The sequence below is a fragment of the Leopardus geoffroyi genome, chromosome D2 (assembly GCF_018350155.1).
Source record: "Leopardus geoffroyi isolate Oge1 chromosome D2, O.geoffroyi_Oge1_pat1.0, whole genome shotgun sequence".
Classification (NCBI taxonomy): Eukaryota; Metazoa; Chordata; class Mammalia; order Carnivora; family Felidae; genus Leopardus; species Leopardus geoffroyi.
The window spans coordinates 71885082-71902939 of NC_059334.1; the positions used below are offsets into that span (position 1 = coordinate 71885082).

Here is a 17858-nt window from a genome sequence, read left to right on the forward strand (position 1 = left end):
TTTCCGTCCTTCTTCACCAGATTAGGGAACCTGAGTTGTGCAGGTTCCCTCTGAAGCATTCAGCTGGTTCATTTGCACCATTAATATGGCGGAGTTCAAGGTTTGAAGGGTTGTCGGTCGATCTGAATTCCCATCAAGTCCCATTTCATTCTTCGGGGTTTTCAGATCTGAACCACCTCCATCTGGCATATACCTGCCCTGGGCTCTCTGATTCTAAAATACATATTTTAGATTTTTATAGGCAGACAGGGTTCAAAATCAGTTCGGCTGTTCGCCAAATCCAATGATGTTCTGGCTCTTGTGGAGAGACCACTCTTCCGTGAGTACCTTCAGACCATCTAGCACTGGGAAATGCTCAAGATGTCTCCTGGAGGTTCAGAAACTTCTCCTTGTTTCATTGCATTTACTGTTGCTGCTTTTGCTTCGTTCTGGTCTCCTAACCTTCCTGTAAACTCTATTTCCATAGGAATCCTGCTTATGGGTTGAGTTACATCCTTCTTTTCTTACAATGGCCCTTCTTCCTTCTGTTTTCCTGTCTAAAATGAAATAATGGGAGAAAACACAACTCTGTGTAGTACAGGACAGGGGGGTGAAAAGGCTGGTTTTGGGTCAAGAAATTTGGTTCAAATCCTGGCTTCCCTACTTGTGTGACACCAGGGGAGTTTTCCTTTTTCTTTCCTTTCTCGCGTTCTCTCCATTTTTCTTTGGACTTTCTTGAGCTTCAGCTTCTCATTTATAGAATGGAGGAGAGGGTACTAACGCCTAATAGAGGGACAAAGGAATCAATAGCTATAAAGCTTCAAACACCTTGCCCAGCATACGGCAAGTACCCATTTTCAGCATTTTCCGGATATCGGACATTAGACTGGATTTCCTAAGTCTGTTCATCTCACATAGTTTAGGAGAGCACTGCCTGTTTTGCTCTTCACGATAGAATAGTCCCTTCAAATGTGAGCTACATGGACTAGATGTCTCTAGAGCTGTCTACGGCTACTGCACTTGCATACTTTCCCATCAGAACTCCGATGTGTGAAGTATGCCGGACGAACGGTCAAACTGACAAATGCCCTTCCCCTTTTCTGAGAGCTCTGTGAAGTGGCTGTACATCCTTCCACGATGGTGACTTCCTGCTTAGGTCTCAGCTTTACCGATCAATGCCCCTTCCATGCCTGATGGCAAAGACCTTGCACAGGCCTGTCTTATCTGCCAGAACGGTTCTTGGTTTGCGGCTTCAACTATGCTCAAGGCTTAAACAGCACACGTGGATTCTTGCCTGTTCGCCACAGTTCCTAACGGTTCCTGAAGCGTACGTGCTCCACCAGCGGAGGTTAGAGGTCCCTCCTTTACGAAGATAGTAAGATTAGCTTTTAAAACTGAACTATTGTTTTGGGTGTTTTTACAGGGGGTCTTTTAATCTTAAATATTTGGAATTTTACATTTCCATGCTAAATGTCTCGAGTTTGAAACAGGTTGAACTTTTTAAATGAACATCTTTATTTTTAAAAGAAACCCTTTTGGGGTGCTTGTGTGGCTCAGTTAAGTATCTGATTTTGGCTCAGGTCATGATCTCACAGTGAGTGAGTTCTAATCCCACGTCGGGCTCTGTGCTGACAGCTCGGAGCCTGGAGCCTGCTTCCGATTCTGTGTCTCCCCCCCCCCTCTCTCTCTGCCTCTCCCCCACTTGCACTCTCAAAAATAAATAAATGTTAAACAAAGAAAAAAAAGAAACCCTTCAATTCTTTCAGCTGTATTTTGCCCCCTGATTAACCGATAAATAACTTGCTGGGTGTCTCTGACGGCCGAGACAGGTTCAAAAGGCACACAGCTATCTTCTAATAGAGCAGCCCAAATCTACTCCAATTGAAACTCATTTCACTTGAACAGCGACACCTTAACCACCACGCTTTCCCTCTCTCAAATCCCGCTGGCGGTTTCTTCTTTACCTGGAACGGAACCCTAGTGTCACCGTGCTGGGCTACAGCAAAGTTTTACAAGAGGATCCCCATTTCCACAGATGATCCGTATATGCAATTATTTAACCTACGTTACTATTTCAACCTGTTCTGGTATCCAGGTTAACAACAGTGACCCAGCAATTACTAAACAATAGCCCAATGGGTCAGCAGGCTTTGTAAACCTCTAGGAGAGTTATGAGGAACTGAAGTACTCTCTTGTCTATACTGCTCTCCCTTGAACAGTGCCCAGGTTCACAGCATCGACCCACTGTGCGGTGGATAATCCACGTGTAGCTTTTGACTCCTCCAAAACTTAATTACCAATAGCCCACTGTTGAGCAGGAAGCCTTACTGAGAACGTCAACAGTTGAATACGACATGTTTTGTATGTCATATGTATCACATACTGTATTATACAAGAAAGTAAGCTAAAGAAACGTAATTAAGAAAATCCCAAAGAAGAGAAAATACATTTACAGTGCTGCAGCATATTTATGCATTAAAAAAGTGTATGAGTGTGCCCACGCAGTTCAAACCTATGCTCTTCCAGAGTCAGCTGTATTATAAATGAAGGTAATTTCAAATGTTTATCCTCAAAGGTATGCCCATTTCTGTCCTACAGAGGAAGGAAGCAGGATCTGTGATTAAGCTATTAGAAGCTGATGCAATTTACTTATCTTCCTTTAAGCACCTTTTCCTTCATGCCTTATGGAAAAACCCAATTTGAAAGCACAGTGGGAAAATTCGGTTCTTTTTTTTTATTTATTTATTTATTTTATTTATTTTTTTTTATAATTTAAATTTTTTTTTTTTTCAACGTTTATTTATTTTTGGGACAGAGAGAGACAGAGCATGAACGGGGGAGGGGCAGAGAGAGAGGGAGACACAGAATCGGAAACAGGCTCCAGGCTCTGAGCCCCATCAGCCCAGAGCCCGACGCGGGGCTCGAACTCACGGACCGCGAGATCGTGACCTGGCTGAAGTCGGACGCTTAACCGACTGCGCCACCCAGGCGCCCCTCGGTTCTTTTTTTTTTAATGCCATCTTTGGGAAAAAAAAAGGCAAGGTGAGAGTGGAGAAGGGACAGTAGATAGAGAAAGGATTATAGACTGGCTGTGATGTCTCAAAGTATTTTTCTAATAAAATTAGGCAAATAATTGAATCTTTATTTTGGCTACAGAAGGAAAGGAACTTCACTAAGAACCTTCTATTGTACGTGGTTGTCCGCACTCATACTCAGCAAGCAAAGGGTCCATATGACCTACATTTATTTCCCCAGCACATGTTCAGGGACTCACTTTTGATTTCAAAATAGTTTTTCATTTTTCTCAAAAAAAAAAAAAATTAACCAAGAGAAGTCTCACCAGAAGACTAGTTCATTCCAATGGGGAAGAGAAAAACCCCATGGCCTTTGATCACTTATAGTAAATACACGTCTTTTGAAAACACACGTCTTTTTGTTTTCTGCACGAAATCTTTTTTAAAAGCCCTCTAACTATTCCTCTATGCCTTGACTTGCAGCTGACTTTTCCTCTATGCCTTGACTTGGTCCATCTGTCCTACCATTAAAAGGCACAGTCACAAAGTGAAAATCACCCTGAAGACATCTTTTTATGTTCCCATCCAGCTCTCATCGTTCTACTGACTATGAAACACTTACCAGAGCTCTGCCTGGTGAAGAAGCGGAGAAATGATATTTTCCATTTACTTTCATTATGGGCCACCATAATGTCTGGTTCCTTCTCAGTCGGGGGATGCTGGAAAAGCTCTCTGCTTCCCTGCCCTCCCCCCCCTTTCAGCAGGAGCAGGGGTGCAACGACTACCCATCTACTTCGCATTCCCCCAAAGCCATGCTCTAAGAAGGGAGAGAAACTACAGGCAACTGGCAGCCAGACGGGAAAGAGTTTATGAACGCCTAGGGGACAACTAATGATATAAGGTGACTGCCACCTTATACGAAGTGCTGCTGTGATTGACAGTACCTGCCTTGGGTTTTTGTCCCAGTTCACTAGACAAGGTGGTGATAACAGCTGCAGAAGAAGGAATACTTTTAAAATCTACGTACATTGAGCGTTCACTGCTAAGTCAAGAAAGGGTGAAATTAACTCCTTTGGAGAAAGGAACTTTATGTTTCAGAGGAAGCAGGAAGGACTCGTGGGCACACATTCCCTTCTCTGCAGCGTGACAAATGCCATCAGCCTTTACTACGGCCAAGAGCCTCAGTGTCTTTTTGCTATAAGTCATAGCCCCTAAACATACTCATGAATTATAAAAACACACCAAAAAAGAATGAAATATTCGGATAAAGTGAAAGCCTGGAATGAGGCGGTATGTTATTGTAGTGATGCTAATAAGACAAAAACCAACATTATCCCTTTGAGATATATGTACAGATTCCAATTAGCTCTTTTTAAAAAAATATACACACACGGTACATGTTTGGTATATTATAGGTTTGCAGGTGCATACGTTATGCTGGTGAATGTTAGTTTCAAAAGACAAAAATCTCATGCCCATTTTGTACGGCAGTCCGTTCATGCTTTAGTCTCCAAAGGCACATCAGAGAAGCTCCTTTTAAGAATATAGCAAATGATCCACTCCAGATTATTACAAACTGAGTCCTGGGAATATCATGTGCTTTGTCTATAATGAATTACAGCAGACATTACAAAGGTTAGTACTGAGTTTTACCTATAGACAAAATTTGCTATTCATATAAAACTTTTCCAAGTAAATAAGACTGGAACATGTTTTCCTTAGGTAATTTTCTTTTCATCATTTTCTTTTGCCTATACCTCAGCATGAGGAAAGAAGGAACAATAATGAATATAACAATTCATTATTATATAAATAATGAAATGTCTTTCCTCCTATAAATTTCCTCCCGGGGCACAGGGTACTGACTATCCTGTAGGAGTACAGTTGGTTTACCTAATAACTAAAAAGGTTTGATATTACTTGGTGAAATGAGCCGCTTGTATAAGGCATCTAAAAGATCAACATATCTGTGTGACTTGAGTTTCCAGGCTTCTTCAAAGTGCTGGTGAGCTGTTCCTCAGTGGCCAATGGGTGAAGGGAGACCTTGTCAAATGGCCTATTTCTTTGCCAGGTCCCAAGCTGTTTACAACTTTCTGTGATGGAGCTCAGGCTGACTTCATTGAGATTTATGGCTGGATAATGGGAATCAGATGTCCCTTTTGAACAGGATAGGAAGAGAGTGGTTATTAAAAACAGAGCTCTCTCTCTCTCTCCTCTAACTCACCACTGCTTATGATGCGCCCCATCTTTAAAATTTAAGGGTCTGGAGCAAACCAAGAATTTCACACTTGATGATGGTATTTTTGTTCAAGTCGTGAAAATGCATCATTTGGCTATAGCCTTAGGCTACCAAAATAGAATCCTATTTGAGTTATAACGTATACTTTTGGGAAAAAGACCCCAAAACTGTTGAAAAAGCAACTTCTTGCCAAACAGAGGTACTATTTGCAGTGGGGGGCAATCTTTGGCTGTTGTGCTAGATTCATGAGACTATAACTTCATTGCGTGTGAAGACCCTGCCACTGGAGCTGAAGCTTTAAGACAGAATGAAGATCACATGACAAATGCAAGTTGGAGAGCAAGCCGGTATCATGGGCCAACACCACGTAGCCAAGGCCTGGAATCTGCAGTTAAATCTTGCCCGCTGATGCCCGGGGAGCCTTGGGCTGACCTCCTTCTATAGATGAGGAAACTGAGGGGGTTGATGTCTAAAAGGTTTCTTTCCACTCTAAAAATATATGCTTCTAACTATCTTCCAAACCGTTTAATAAAAGAAGGTAAACTTAAAAAAAAATTTTTTTTTTCAGCGTTTATTTATTTTTGGGACCTAGAGAGACAGAGCATGAACGGGGGAGGGGCAGAGAGAGAGGGAGACACAGAATCGGAAACAGGTTCCAGGCTCTGAGCCATCAGCCCAGAGCCCGACGCGGGGCTCGAACTCACGGACCGCGAGATCGTGACCTGAGCTGAAGTCGGACGCTCAACCGACTGCGCCACCCAGGCGCCCCAAGAAGGTAAACTTTTAATAAAAGTAGACTGAGCAACACCTCTCAGCCTTAGTGCCGTTCTGGCAGGCATACACGGAGCCCAGGCTAAAATGCTCTAGTGTAACCTTGAACTGTTAGCAGAGCTAAAAACTGGGTTTCATCTGGGCAGAGAGAGGACTGTGGAAAGTTATTATCATTTCACAGCTTTCCGTGGGTTCTCAAGACCCCCATGGAAGATATTGTGTGTGTGCGCGCAGGAAGCCTCACTGCTCATCTGGAGGGCTGGCTGAGCTCTCGTCTTGCTTCTGTGTCGTCCTGCGGGGCATGCTGCTCTCCTTCCTACCCCCAGCGGACTTAGTCCGTGTGTAATGCTCCTCTCCTTCTGCTTTCCTGACTTCCTCTCTGATGCCCGGTGGTGTGCTGGAAAGAGCAGGAGTTATGGGCTCAGAGACCCGGCTTCCAATCTCAGCTCTACCCCTGACCGGTGGTGTAACTCTGGGGAAAGTACCTAACTGTGATCGGTCTCAGCCTCTCCATCTGTAAAATGGGAGTGAGGATAGCTACCTCCCAGGGATTCTTAGGGAGGGCAAATAGAGTACATTGAAATGCTTTGGCCTCTGCAGAGTAGGTGCCTGGTCTCTTGTTTCCTTTCTCCACTTCCCTGCTGCTTTCTTGAGATGAACCACTCCCTACCCAAGCATTGTGTTCCCCTAGTTCCACGCTTCTGTGATCCCCCTCAGCAGCCCCACCCCTTTCTCATCATGTCCATCCAGGCTCCAAAATTCAACTCAAGGACCACTGTTCCCAGGGAGTGCCCCTGGGGACCCTTTCTCTCACCTGACATTCCTTGATCTAGGTGATGTGCTTCTATACCATTTTATAACGACGTATCTGTCTTCCCTGCTATTCACCAGCATCCAGCCCAGCACTAACTATACCTGGGTGCCTGGCAAACATTTGTTCAATGAACAAATGTGTGAACCCGGGACCCAAAGGGGAGCTTCTAATGTGCTCGCTTTAATGAAGGTGACGCTTTAGCCAGTACTCTAAATGAAAACAACAATGAGAGAAGAAAACAGCCAGAATCGGAATGTGAGATGCACTCTGTGGGGTGAGAAAAAGCATCTGCCTCTGCAGGAGCCGGAGAAGTTATGTGGGACGAGCAGCACGAGGACGGCAAGCCACAGAAGCCTGGGGCCAGGACAGCGGCTCTAAGCCTCAGCCTTAGACACAGTGCCAACCTGCAGAGACGGAGACCGTCCTGTGCGTCGAACCAGACTTTTGGGATAAAAGAAATCGGATGAAGAACGATGAATGTTTGGCGGCTGCCACAAAACATGAGAAAAGGAAAGAATGAACAAAGAAATATCCTCCATTTAGAAACACTGTACAAAAAACAACACAACACAAAACCTTTGGGAAAACAAATTTGATAGTAAACATCAAGTGGCATCTTTAGAGTTGGGGTGTGTGTGTGTGTGTGTGTGTGTGTTGGGGGGGCCCATGTTCAAAAGCATATTAACTGGCCTTCAAGTTACAGTTTATTTACCCACATTCTAACTTCCCATGATTTCTTTCCATTTATCTTGGCTGAGACATTTTTATATATGAAGAGTAAGAAACCAGTGGAGCCATTGACAGATGTCTTTTAGAATCTGTCATTACAAACGCCCTGTGAGTTCTTAAATACCAAGAATGTGGATTACTCAGTGGGGTGGCAGAAAGAGTCTTAAAACATTTTCATTTTGCTATGGTAACTGCACTGATGTGACACCCTGTGAAAGGCTTGGAGATCTTGGCTCAAGGTCTGTGATTTGTAGACACACCCTTAAGAGAGCACAACGTTTACTCCCTTATTCCAAAAACTGATTCGCCTTTCAGCCCCAAGAGCGTCAGTCAGCAAGTACCCCACTCCGGGCACACAGGGACCTCCTCCCTTCTGGAATGCTCCATCCTTCTCACTACTGAGCTTCCCAAAGGTGAGCGAGCCGAGGGCTGGCCTGACCGCCCAAGTGGTTGAATGTTGGCTTTAGGAGAAACGTTTTGGAATTTTCTGGAAAACTTTACTAAAGGAAGAAAAACTAATAGCTCTTCTTGGCCAGAACGGGAAGAAATATTTCACTAGTTGTTTTCATAAGCTTATACAGAGAGTTCTATCAAGATGCAATCAAGAGTGTTTTTTTCTTTTTCTTTCTTTCTTTTTTTTTTTAATATTATTTTAGCAACACTATCTGCAAACTCAAGCAATCCTTACAGAGAAAAGACACACATTCCGTGTACTCTGGTCTCATTAACATTCTTCTCCTCATGTCCCAAAAGAGTTCATCAGGGATGAAGTGAAAATGATTATTCAAAAAACTGAAAATAACACTGTAGAGATGGTATAAAGTCACTAGCTACTTGGGTGGTTTCTGGGCAGCAGCCCCAAGCTATGCTATGAATTTTACATTCTTATGATAAAAGTGACAATAACGATCTTTAACGGTCTAGGATTTTATAAAGATAACCCATTTTCAAAGCATCCATAGTTCCTGCAAACTCGCAGGCTCTGGTGCCCAACATGGGTGACCATCCCAGCGGGCATCAGCCTGGTCGATGGACTTGAGGGTTACACGCACGTGTTCGAGCTGGAGTTGTTTTGTAGAAACAGAGACCAAAGCCATCCTGGTCTTGGTGGACAAATTCCTTTTCGGTTTGTCTGGTTTTTACTCAGTTATTCTGAGAAAAAGTGGGGTTTTTTTGTTCTCCTCCATACAAGTATGATGCTGATGGGATTACAATACACAGCTGCTGATGCCTACTAATGGCAATTCAAGAAGACATGATACCACACGCTAGAGTTTGGCTTCCAAAAGCAATTCAGACCATTATTTTCCCTGAGATGCCAAGTGGAGCAGAAACTAGTTTTTCCAAGGGTTGGCTAAACCAGGAGGCTGTGGGCTGGGATCCAGTGTGATTATTACTCAGGAGATATTTCACAGTCCAGGGGAAAAACTAGGGGCCTCCGAACAGGATACAGATAATGATGATGCCTTACACGTGTGCACAGCTCTTTGCTTCTGAAGCAGATAAAACAGTGTCACCTAGAGGTGTTGTCAGGCTTGAGCAAGGCTGGGAAAAGGTTTTAGAAGGGAGAGATGAAGAGGGTCTACCCTTTTGCCCGTGTGCTTAGTGTTCAGGGATAGTTACTAAACCATTCTGATGTCCCCTAAGAGTTAAGTTACAAGACCATCCAGGATGCTTATTCACATTGACCCTTCTGGGCTCATCATTATTTCCCCAAAGGTTTTATCCGACAAGCCGTCAGCTTCTGGAGACAGAGGCCCCTCGGTGAATTTGGATTTAAGAGGTCAGTAAAATGCACCAGGAGCTAAGCACGGATGCAGAATTTGGGTTGAGGTGGTGCATTATGGACCGAAGTACAAAAAAAGTCTGGTGAGGTCACCAGATGTTGGGCCTAGAACTGGATGAGTCATTTTTTTCACGTACGTATGGTTTGATTTTTCCCTTGAATGCTTTCCTACGAACCTGACCAGTGAGGCAAGGCTTACTTTCTCCAACACGAGCGTTTGGAATAAAAACCACAATCGACTTAACGAAGGAGGGAAGGGAACTTCCTTCTCTGGCTAAATGGTCTTTCAGCTTGGTTTGTTAATGAGAGAAAAAAAAGATCACGAGAAAGTAATTTCCCCCACATTCCAGCCCTGAAAACTAGCGACTGTGACACTGACGGCCAATAAATGCAGCTGGCATTACAGCTCTAATGGTCTCCTTACCCGCAGCTTTTCCTCCGTCTTGGTAGATTGCTTACAGTCGGGATGCCAAACGGTGGAACCTGGAAAGACACAGTGCCCCGCAAAGAGTTAAGGGAAATGGAAAGAAGCCATAGTCATATTAGATAGAACTTCAGAGAATGGTGCAGATCCTTCTCTCCCTAGCACAGGGGAGTGTTAAAGCCCTGTGCCCAAGTGAATTATGACAACTCCAACCTCCAGGTGAGTTTTCCTCATCCAGTCTGAGCTTGCTCTATAAAGGTCCTAATTCTAGACCACAGAGACCACTACCTGGGCACAAGTGTTTTGATGTGAGAGATGGTTAGTTCTTGACTGAGTGCTCTTCTTGTTTTGGGCCATACTATTATCCTTTCAAAGTCATGTCTGTGTGCTTCCTATAAGCTGTGTTGAATTTAAGTCTAAGTTATAAGCCATGTTTCTAGAACATCCAAACAACTAAGCAATTTAGAGGGGAATAAAGTCAAACCATAGCCAGAAGCAAAACTCACTGAATTTTTTGTTGATCCAATTATACATAGTCATCTACAAAGATAGGGAAAATCAAGCCAACTAGTAGAAAGGTCGAAAGTTATGGTACAAATGCAGAAGTTTCCTTTAACTTTTAACCTTTTAACTAACCAAAAAAAGCCTTCGCTCTGAAATGAGTGGAAATACTGCCTGTCATTTTCTGTTTCGGTGTCAATGCCTCATGTTCCCAGAGTACGAAGCTCTTCCATGGATGGTACGAGTATCACAGAACTAAGCAAAACACTTATATCCAATAGAAAACTCTAGTAAGAATCCACGCCCGCCTACATGATTTTGTATACCTAGATATATATGTCATTTATCCGGTTGTGGCAAAGACCTGTATGTAAATCCTATGTTTACACAAGGCTACGGGCAGAACTGAAGGAGGACTTAAAAAGACTTGAGCAGGGGCGCCTGGGTGGCTCAGTCGGTTGAGCGTCCGACTTCGGCTCAGGTCATGATCTCACAGTTTGTGGGTTCAAGCCCCGCATCAGGCTCTGTGCTGACTGCTTGCTCAGAGCCTGGAGCCTGCTTCAGATTCTGTCTCCTTCTCTCTCTGCCCCTCCCCCACTCACACTTTGTCTCACTCTGTTTCTCAAAAATAAATAAAATGTAAAAAAAAAAAAATAAAAAAAATAAAAAGACGAGCAAATAAAGTTACTAAGGTGACAGCAGAGAGTAAATGACACGAATCTGTTCAGTCTTGGTATGAATATTAGACTTCCCGCATTTCACCGTCAAATCTTTCTCTCTTCAAGCAACAAACTGTGTGTCCTCGAAAAGTCACTAAAGTACCTCTTGAGTCATTTTATACCACTGAGCTAAAATAGCTAAAATAATATTAATGACAAGGATAACACCCTTTATTATCAGAGGACTACTTTAATCCCTCTTTAACAATCATTTCTATCTTGCTTTACCCAGAGCCAAAAAATAAACACTAAAATAAAATAAAATAAAAAGAAGAAAATGAAACAAGCCAGATTCCTAGTCCCGTCAGCATTGACCTTTACTCGGAGGCTGGCCACAAAGCGCAGGAAAGCCGCCCAGTGTGGAGAGCTAAGGGGCAGGGGTGGGCTCATGGACAGCATTCGCTGTGAAGGTTCTACCAAGCGGGAGTTGTTGGCCAGAACACTGGGTTTGCACACAGCGTCACATTGTTCTCCAGGGGTCAGACCCACAAGGAATGTGACTCAGGGAGAGTATGAGATACTGAGGAAGACGAACTACTCATTCGCCAAGGATGTGTCGAGAGGGCAGGCAAAGAGCGCCAAAGCCCAGCTCCAGAAGATGTTCAGGACGACCGCTGGAGCTCTGAACACAGCCCATCTGGACGGGTAGTTGTTTATTTGTAGCACGAACGTGCTGTATTTGTGCACAGCTTGAACCCACTCCCTATTCAGGTTCCAGAACCATGTGCACGTGCAGAGCTGTGCCCAGAGCCTTTCAGTCTCAGGGTCTCGCGGACACGGGGTTGACACGCACTCGGTGTCTTTGTTTTTGCGGGCTGCGATCGACACACTGAAATCTAAAACAAAGCCTGGACACCAAATGGAGAATAAATCTGCTCCATGCTGAAAATGCAAAGCGACACCTGCCTATTGCTACACAGAGTCACAGCCTGCCCCCGGGGAAATGTGTCATCTAAAGTCCACATGAGACCACGGATTTGAGAGCTTGTCACTTGCCTTCATCGGGCCCTTTAAAATTGAGTGGCGTCTTAAATCAAGATTCTCCAGAGTGATCATTAAAACGAAGGGGTGTTTGGGTTGTCCAGTTCTCCTACCATGAGCCCTTTTTAGAGGACAGTAGCTAAGGCTTTGCTTTAATACTCAAGAATCTTTTCTGTAGACTTTTCTTAGTTGTATAAGAACAAGACAGAGAGCAAAGCAAACCATTCATTAAAACTACACATAATGTTACGTGCAGAGAAACAAAGAAATGAATGTGAAGGCAGATGAGACCCAGTAATTACCAAACCGAATGAGTACCAGCTCTCATGGTTCTTGCTAATTTTACTGATAAGCCCTTGTCTATTTAATGGCTCTTTTTCCAGCTAAAAATAGAAAAATGTTTGTGCAGACGGTGCCGTTTGACGGGAAGAGAATCCTTCCCTAAGCTTCTCTCTGAGAAGTTTCAGCATTTTAGGGGAGATAAAAACTAGTCATGGTTGAACACTGGCAATGTTTCTCAAAACGATTTTCGATTAAAAAAAAACATCTAATGGCCCTCCGGTAATACATATTTCTTCGCCACCAGAAATTTCTCCATTTCTCTTTCAGGGACTCTGGGTGTGTTCTCTCGCCTTCTTTTGCCGTCTCTCTTTCTTTCAGGATGAGAGCTATGCTATCTCAATGGGATGAAATACTTCTGTGATGCAATTCACCAAATATTAGGGTTTTCTTCTTCCTGAAAGCGTGCATAAGAAAGAGCCGCCTGCAAGGGGCGCCTGGGTGGCTCAGTCGGTTAAGAAAGAGCCGCCTGGAGCTTGCAAAAAAAAATAAAATCCTTCTCGCAGGGCCGCGAAAGAAGCAAAGACCAAGTAGCATCTAGAAATGCTTTCTTTTTGCCTTTTTTTCCCAAGCCTATTCCTGGGGGGAGGGCTGGAAGGAGGTGTTGCTGCTTTTCATCCTTGACTCACCTCCACGGCACCAAACATCAAGGCTTATTTGTTCATTCCAGAAGCATCACATTCCTTTGTTCAACAGACTCAGGGGCTCACTGCCAGCATGCCCACTGCTTGGCTGATGAATACTAATTGCTGAGGTAACTTTTGGCCACGTTCATTTTGGATCTGGGGAGCCTTGCCGCTAATGAAAGGCCTCCTTCTCTGAAAACGAGCAGACAAAGCAAGGTTTTCTTGCCTCCGGTGGGGAGCCCATCTTACCTTGAAGATACATTTCCTCTCCTTCTGTGAACATCTGATTGCACCTGCTGCATCGTGCACAGCTGGGGTGGTAATGTTTGTCACCTGCCTGCAAGAGAAGAGGTAGGGGCTCTTAGTTTACACCCTGTCACAGCTCTCAGCCTCTTTTCTGGACTCGGGGATTTGGAGGAAAAAAAGAAACAGCTGAGGCGGGAAAAGTAAGTGCCCAGTTGACCAACGCCTCCTACGTCAACAGCCCTGGAAGCTGAGGCCGCCCCATTAGAACAGGAAGGGGCTCACAGACCAGCTACTTGTGCCTGGATGATGGGGCAGCTTTGCTTCTCGGGGTTTCTGGAGCCCGTTTGTCCCCTGGCCTGGGTACCCATGGATGGTTGCCAGTGACTCGCCACGTGCCTGTGATAAGCCCACTCCATCTCCAAAAAACCCTACCCCCACAAAACAACACCCAAATGGATGCGAAGACTAATATTGGTTTGTCTTAAAGCAATAAAAAGACAGGATTCTCATATTTAGCAGGTTTTTTGCTTCCTTAGCTACACTGCCTAAAAATAATAAAATCTAGCTTGCATCAAGAGGAGAAAAACCATGGTAAGAGGCATCATCCACAACTTTTACCCCAGAAGGACCCCAAAGTCTCTTCTGTGTTGCTTATAACGATCTTTTATCAAAGTCGTACATTAAGCGGTTTCTGAAGAAGGCACTTTACTGAGGTTGGCCCTGCATTATTCATGAGCATTTCACATTCCTAAATATGACAGATGCCAGCACAGCAGGTGTTGACTTCCCCAAAGCAAAATGTCACTGGACACAGGGACAATCCTCCAGACAGGTGCCAAGTCACATTAGAGTCACGCTCCAAATGCAATCTGACAAAATGAAATCTTTTTTTATCACTTAGCAAAACATCCTTACCACCCAAAAATTACCAAAGGTACTCTGCGATGAAATCATTTTCTCAACCAACCGTGCAACACTTCTTTTAATGGGCCACATGCAAGGCAGGGCTGAGAGCACAGAGTCAGAAGTAGCTGCACCCTACGCCTGCATGAAATCTCAACAGGAAACCAGAGGTCAGGTAGTGATTCCTTTCTCACACCCTCCAGTAGAAACTGCAAAAGCCACTTAGCAACCAGAGCGTGAGATGCTGGTTGGTTGCTTAAGACAATCAAGTGGAAAAAAAAAAGGAAGTTATTTCAAAATAGAAGCCAGGAATGAAATCTGGCCAATGGTGCCCAGTCAGAAAATTCTAGAAGAGGCATTCTTGTTTTGGTTCACAGTTACTTACTTATTTATTTTTCCCTCAGGGGATGAAGGAAGCATAGGAAATGTCACACAGTGAAAGAAGGCACCTTGACAGGAATCTTGGGTGGTCTCCAGTGAAAAGCACACTGCTCAGTAAGCTGGGAGTGGGAAGAAAGTTCTCCAAACTGATATGGTGTATCTATCCTATTTAGTGGTGCAACATTAGGTGCATTCTCAACAAAGATAACACCAAGACAATGACTTACACTTTCACCAAAGGTTTTCTACCTTGGTCTAGTCCTAGCCAACGTGATAAGAGACGTATAAAGATTACTAATGAAAGAGTTCCAATAGCTAGATTAAAAATTAACACAGAAAACCCAATAGGTTTCCTACTGACTAGCAATACAAATTCGGTCAGCATAATGGGAAAATGGGACTCCGTTTCTAAATCACAACAAACAAAGCCTTCAACGTGAGACTGATATAAAGAAAATGGTAGAACCTAGTTGATGGGCATAAAAGGCTAAAAAACATGCAATATTTCTGGATGAGAAAACCAAATATTTAAAGATGTCAATTTATCTAAAGTTATCTAAAATAAATCTATTATTGCAATGCATTCCCAACTAAAATGCTCACAGGGGTTTTGTCTATAGACAAGCTGATTCTATAAGTTCATATGGAAAAAAATACACAAATATACAGACATTTTTTTGAAAGACAGAGCATCAATGAAGATTTTCCCTTCCTGACATAAAAAGTTATTCTTAAAAAAATTTTTTTTTAATGTTTGTTTATTTTTGAGAGGGGGCCGGGCAGAGAGAGAGGGAGACACAGAATCTGAGGTAGGCTCCGGGCTCTGAGCTGTCAGCACAGAGCCCAACGCTGGGCGCAAACTCATAGACCGTGAGTTGAAACTGAGCTAAAGTCGGACGCTTAACTGACGGAGCCACCCAGGTGGCCCATGAAAAGTATTCTAAAGGCGCAAATAATTAAAGTGCTTCAATGTTGGTACAGGAAGAGAAAATAAATTGGTGAAACAGACAAGTCAGAGGAACCCATTGCACAGCTATACACAAGAGAATTTAGTCTATGATTATGGTGGCATTTCAAATGAGTTACAGAATGGATTATTCCATTAATGGTGAGAACAATGGACTCTCCATGTCAAGAAAGGTAAATCTAGATTCCTGACTCATAACTTATCCAAAAAAGAATTCTAGAGAGTTACAGAGCTAAACAGAAACAAAAATGTAGAAATATTAGAAGGATATATAAGAGATAATTTAGGAAACTTGGGGTAGGAATGCCTTCCTGAACAAGGCAAAATCCAGAAACACAATAAACACAAATAATGACAGCATACACACAGAAAAATGTCTAGACATAAAGTTAAAAGAGAAGTAACAGGGAAAAAAATACTTGGCACACATTTCAGATACAAGATTATTACCCTTAATATATAAAGAGTGTCTCTAATAAAAATAAGTGGCAATAAGGGCAAAAGGCAATTTCCAGAAGACATGTAGATGACCCCTCAAATAAAAATTAGCTCAGCTCCACCAGGAATCAGGGAAACACAATTTAGAAAAAAAAATATTTTTCTTCACCAAACTGGCAATGACAAAAAGACTAATGTCAGGAAATAGGCTTCTCACACACTGTCGGTGAGCCAAATTCTTTTTGGAAGGAAACTCTGGCAATATTTATTAACATTTAATATGCACAAACTCTCTGACACACAATTCCATTTCTAGGAAGCCATCCTACAGAAATTCTCATACCTGTGCTTAAAGGTGTTTGTATCGACGGTCTTCAATATTATTTACAACAGGAAAGAACAAAGAAACAGAAAGCAACCTAAATCAGAAAGTAGTCAGACAAAACATTCAATCCTACGTAGCCATTAAAAGAATGAAATAAACTTACATGGAAAGAGTTCAAAACTAACGTTACCAAGGGGAAAAATCATGCAGAAAAGGAATGCCTATAATGTAGACGCATAAACCACTAGTTGAAAGTGTGGAGACGCTGGGGTAGGTGGGACTGGATTCAAATCCAGTTTTGGCACTGTGGGGTCTTGTGAAGGTTGCAGCCTCTCTAACCATACAGCACCACACTGCTAGAACTACCTCGGAGTGACGTTGTGAGGATGAGCGATGATGTAGTATTTTGAAAATGGTGTGGCACACTATCATCATAAATCATAGGAACAACAGCAGTAATCCTCAGCACAGAGGTGGTCTCAGGGCCATTCACAAAAAGGCTTCTTAGTGCAGTTTGGGATGCTGGTAAAAGGCCTTCTCGGTGCCCGTTCTTGCCCAAGGACAAGCACAGAAGAGTAATGGTGCCACCTGAGCTGTCACACAAGGTGGATGGAAGATATGCCAAGGCCCCATGTGCCAGGCTGTGGTCTATGAATTATTGGCAGAAAGCACTGCTAAGAAACAATACTATCGTAATGCCAGGGACATTGGCCTTGACTCATGTACCTGCTTCGTCTCCCAATGCTGAACATGTCAAGTAATGCGGTCGGCCAGACTCAAGGGCCATTTCACAGCCATTTAAAAGTCTGTTTTTGTGGCAGTGCATCCTAGGGGGCCACGGGGCCAGGGGCTCAAGGCCAAGGGAGCCTCTGCTTTGCATGTGTGAGCCACCTCTTCTCTTTCATTTCTTCTCATACCGGCACCATGACGGTTCACCGTCAAGCCCTGCGCACAGGGCCAGGAAAAGGATCAGAGCTGAACAAAGACGCGGGCTCATATGCAAACTAACTCCCCAAACGGACACAGTTGAATCAAAATCGTTTACACTGCAGTCGTTTGTAGAAGAAGGAAAAGTATTTCGGATCATGAGTAAAATGGAAGAGTGTATAGTGCCTACGTTAGAACAGATAGTAAACGTACGTTTCATTGTGGAGAGGCGGCTATGGATCATCAAGTTTTACAGCACAGTGTGGGCTTTGTTATGACAGGTGACTTCCTAAGTGACAGTTAACCAGGTACCTGGCCCCAAGCCCACACCCTGCAACTCTAGCTGTGCCTGAGCCTGTGGGACCAGATGTGCCGTGGGGCTCACCAGGGCTCTGCAATCACTGTTCTCCGCCCGTCTCTGTATCCTGCTGTGTAAAAAAACTTATAACCTATTTTCTTCTTTTTCACATATTCAAAGTGCACATGTTAAGCATCTACATTCTGGCTGGCGTTAAACTCTCTGGAAAATAGACAACTTGCTTATGTAGCTGAGTTTTATAAAGCACCTGCCTGCACATTCAAAGTGCAAAAAACTGCTTGCCTTTCATAGCGCTGATTATGTCAGACTTCTGTGGTAATTATTACTATTTGGTTAATCTCTAAATTGGAGTAGGAACTTTAGCATACAGACTAGAATACCATCTGGAGTAATACTATCTACTGTAAGGCAGGATTTAATTGAAGGCACC

At 43.4% G+C, this 17858-nt stretch overlaps 1 protein-coding gene across 32 annotated transcripts in view; it reads right to left on the reverse strand.

Annotated features, from left to right (window-relative positions):
• ABLIM1 (actin binding LIM protein 1) overlaps nucleotides 1-17858 on the reverse strand; it is a 302559-nt gene that overhangs the window by 39709 nt on the left and 244992 nt on the right. For 13 of the 32 annotated variants that reach the window (XM_045439036.1, XM_045439032.1, XM_045439050.1 and 10 more), the window contains exons 7-10: nucleotides 13172-13259; nucleotides 9757-9815; nucleotides 7222-7305; nucleotides 3938-3985 (exon numbers count right to left, since the gene is read on the reverse strand). In XM_045439036.1, the coding sequence (XP_045294992.1) occupies nucleotides 3938-3985; nucleotides 7222-7305; nucleotides 9757-9815; nucleotides 13172-13259 (279 nt within the window). The remainder of the gene's footprint in view (nucleotides 1-3937; nucleotides 3986-7221; nucleotides 7306-9756; nucleotides 9816-13171; nucleotides 13260-17858) is intronic. The other 19 variants (XM_045439048.1, XM_045439054.1, XM_045439052.1 and 16 more) reach the window with 3 other exon arrangements.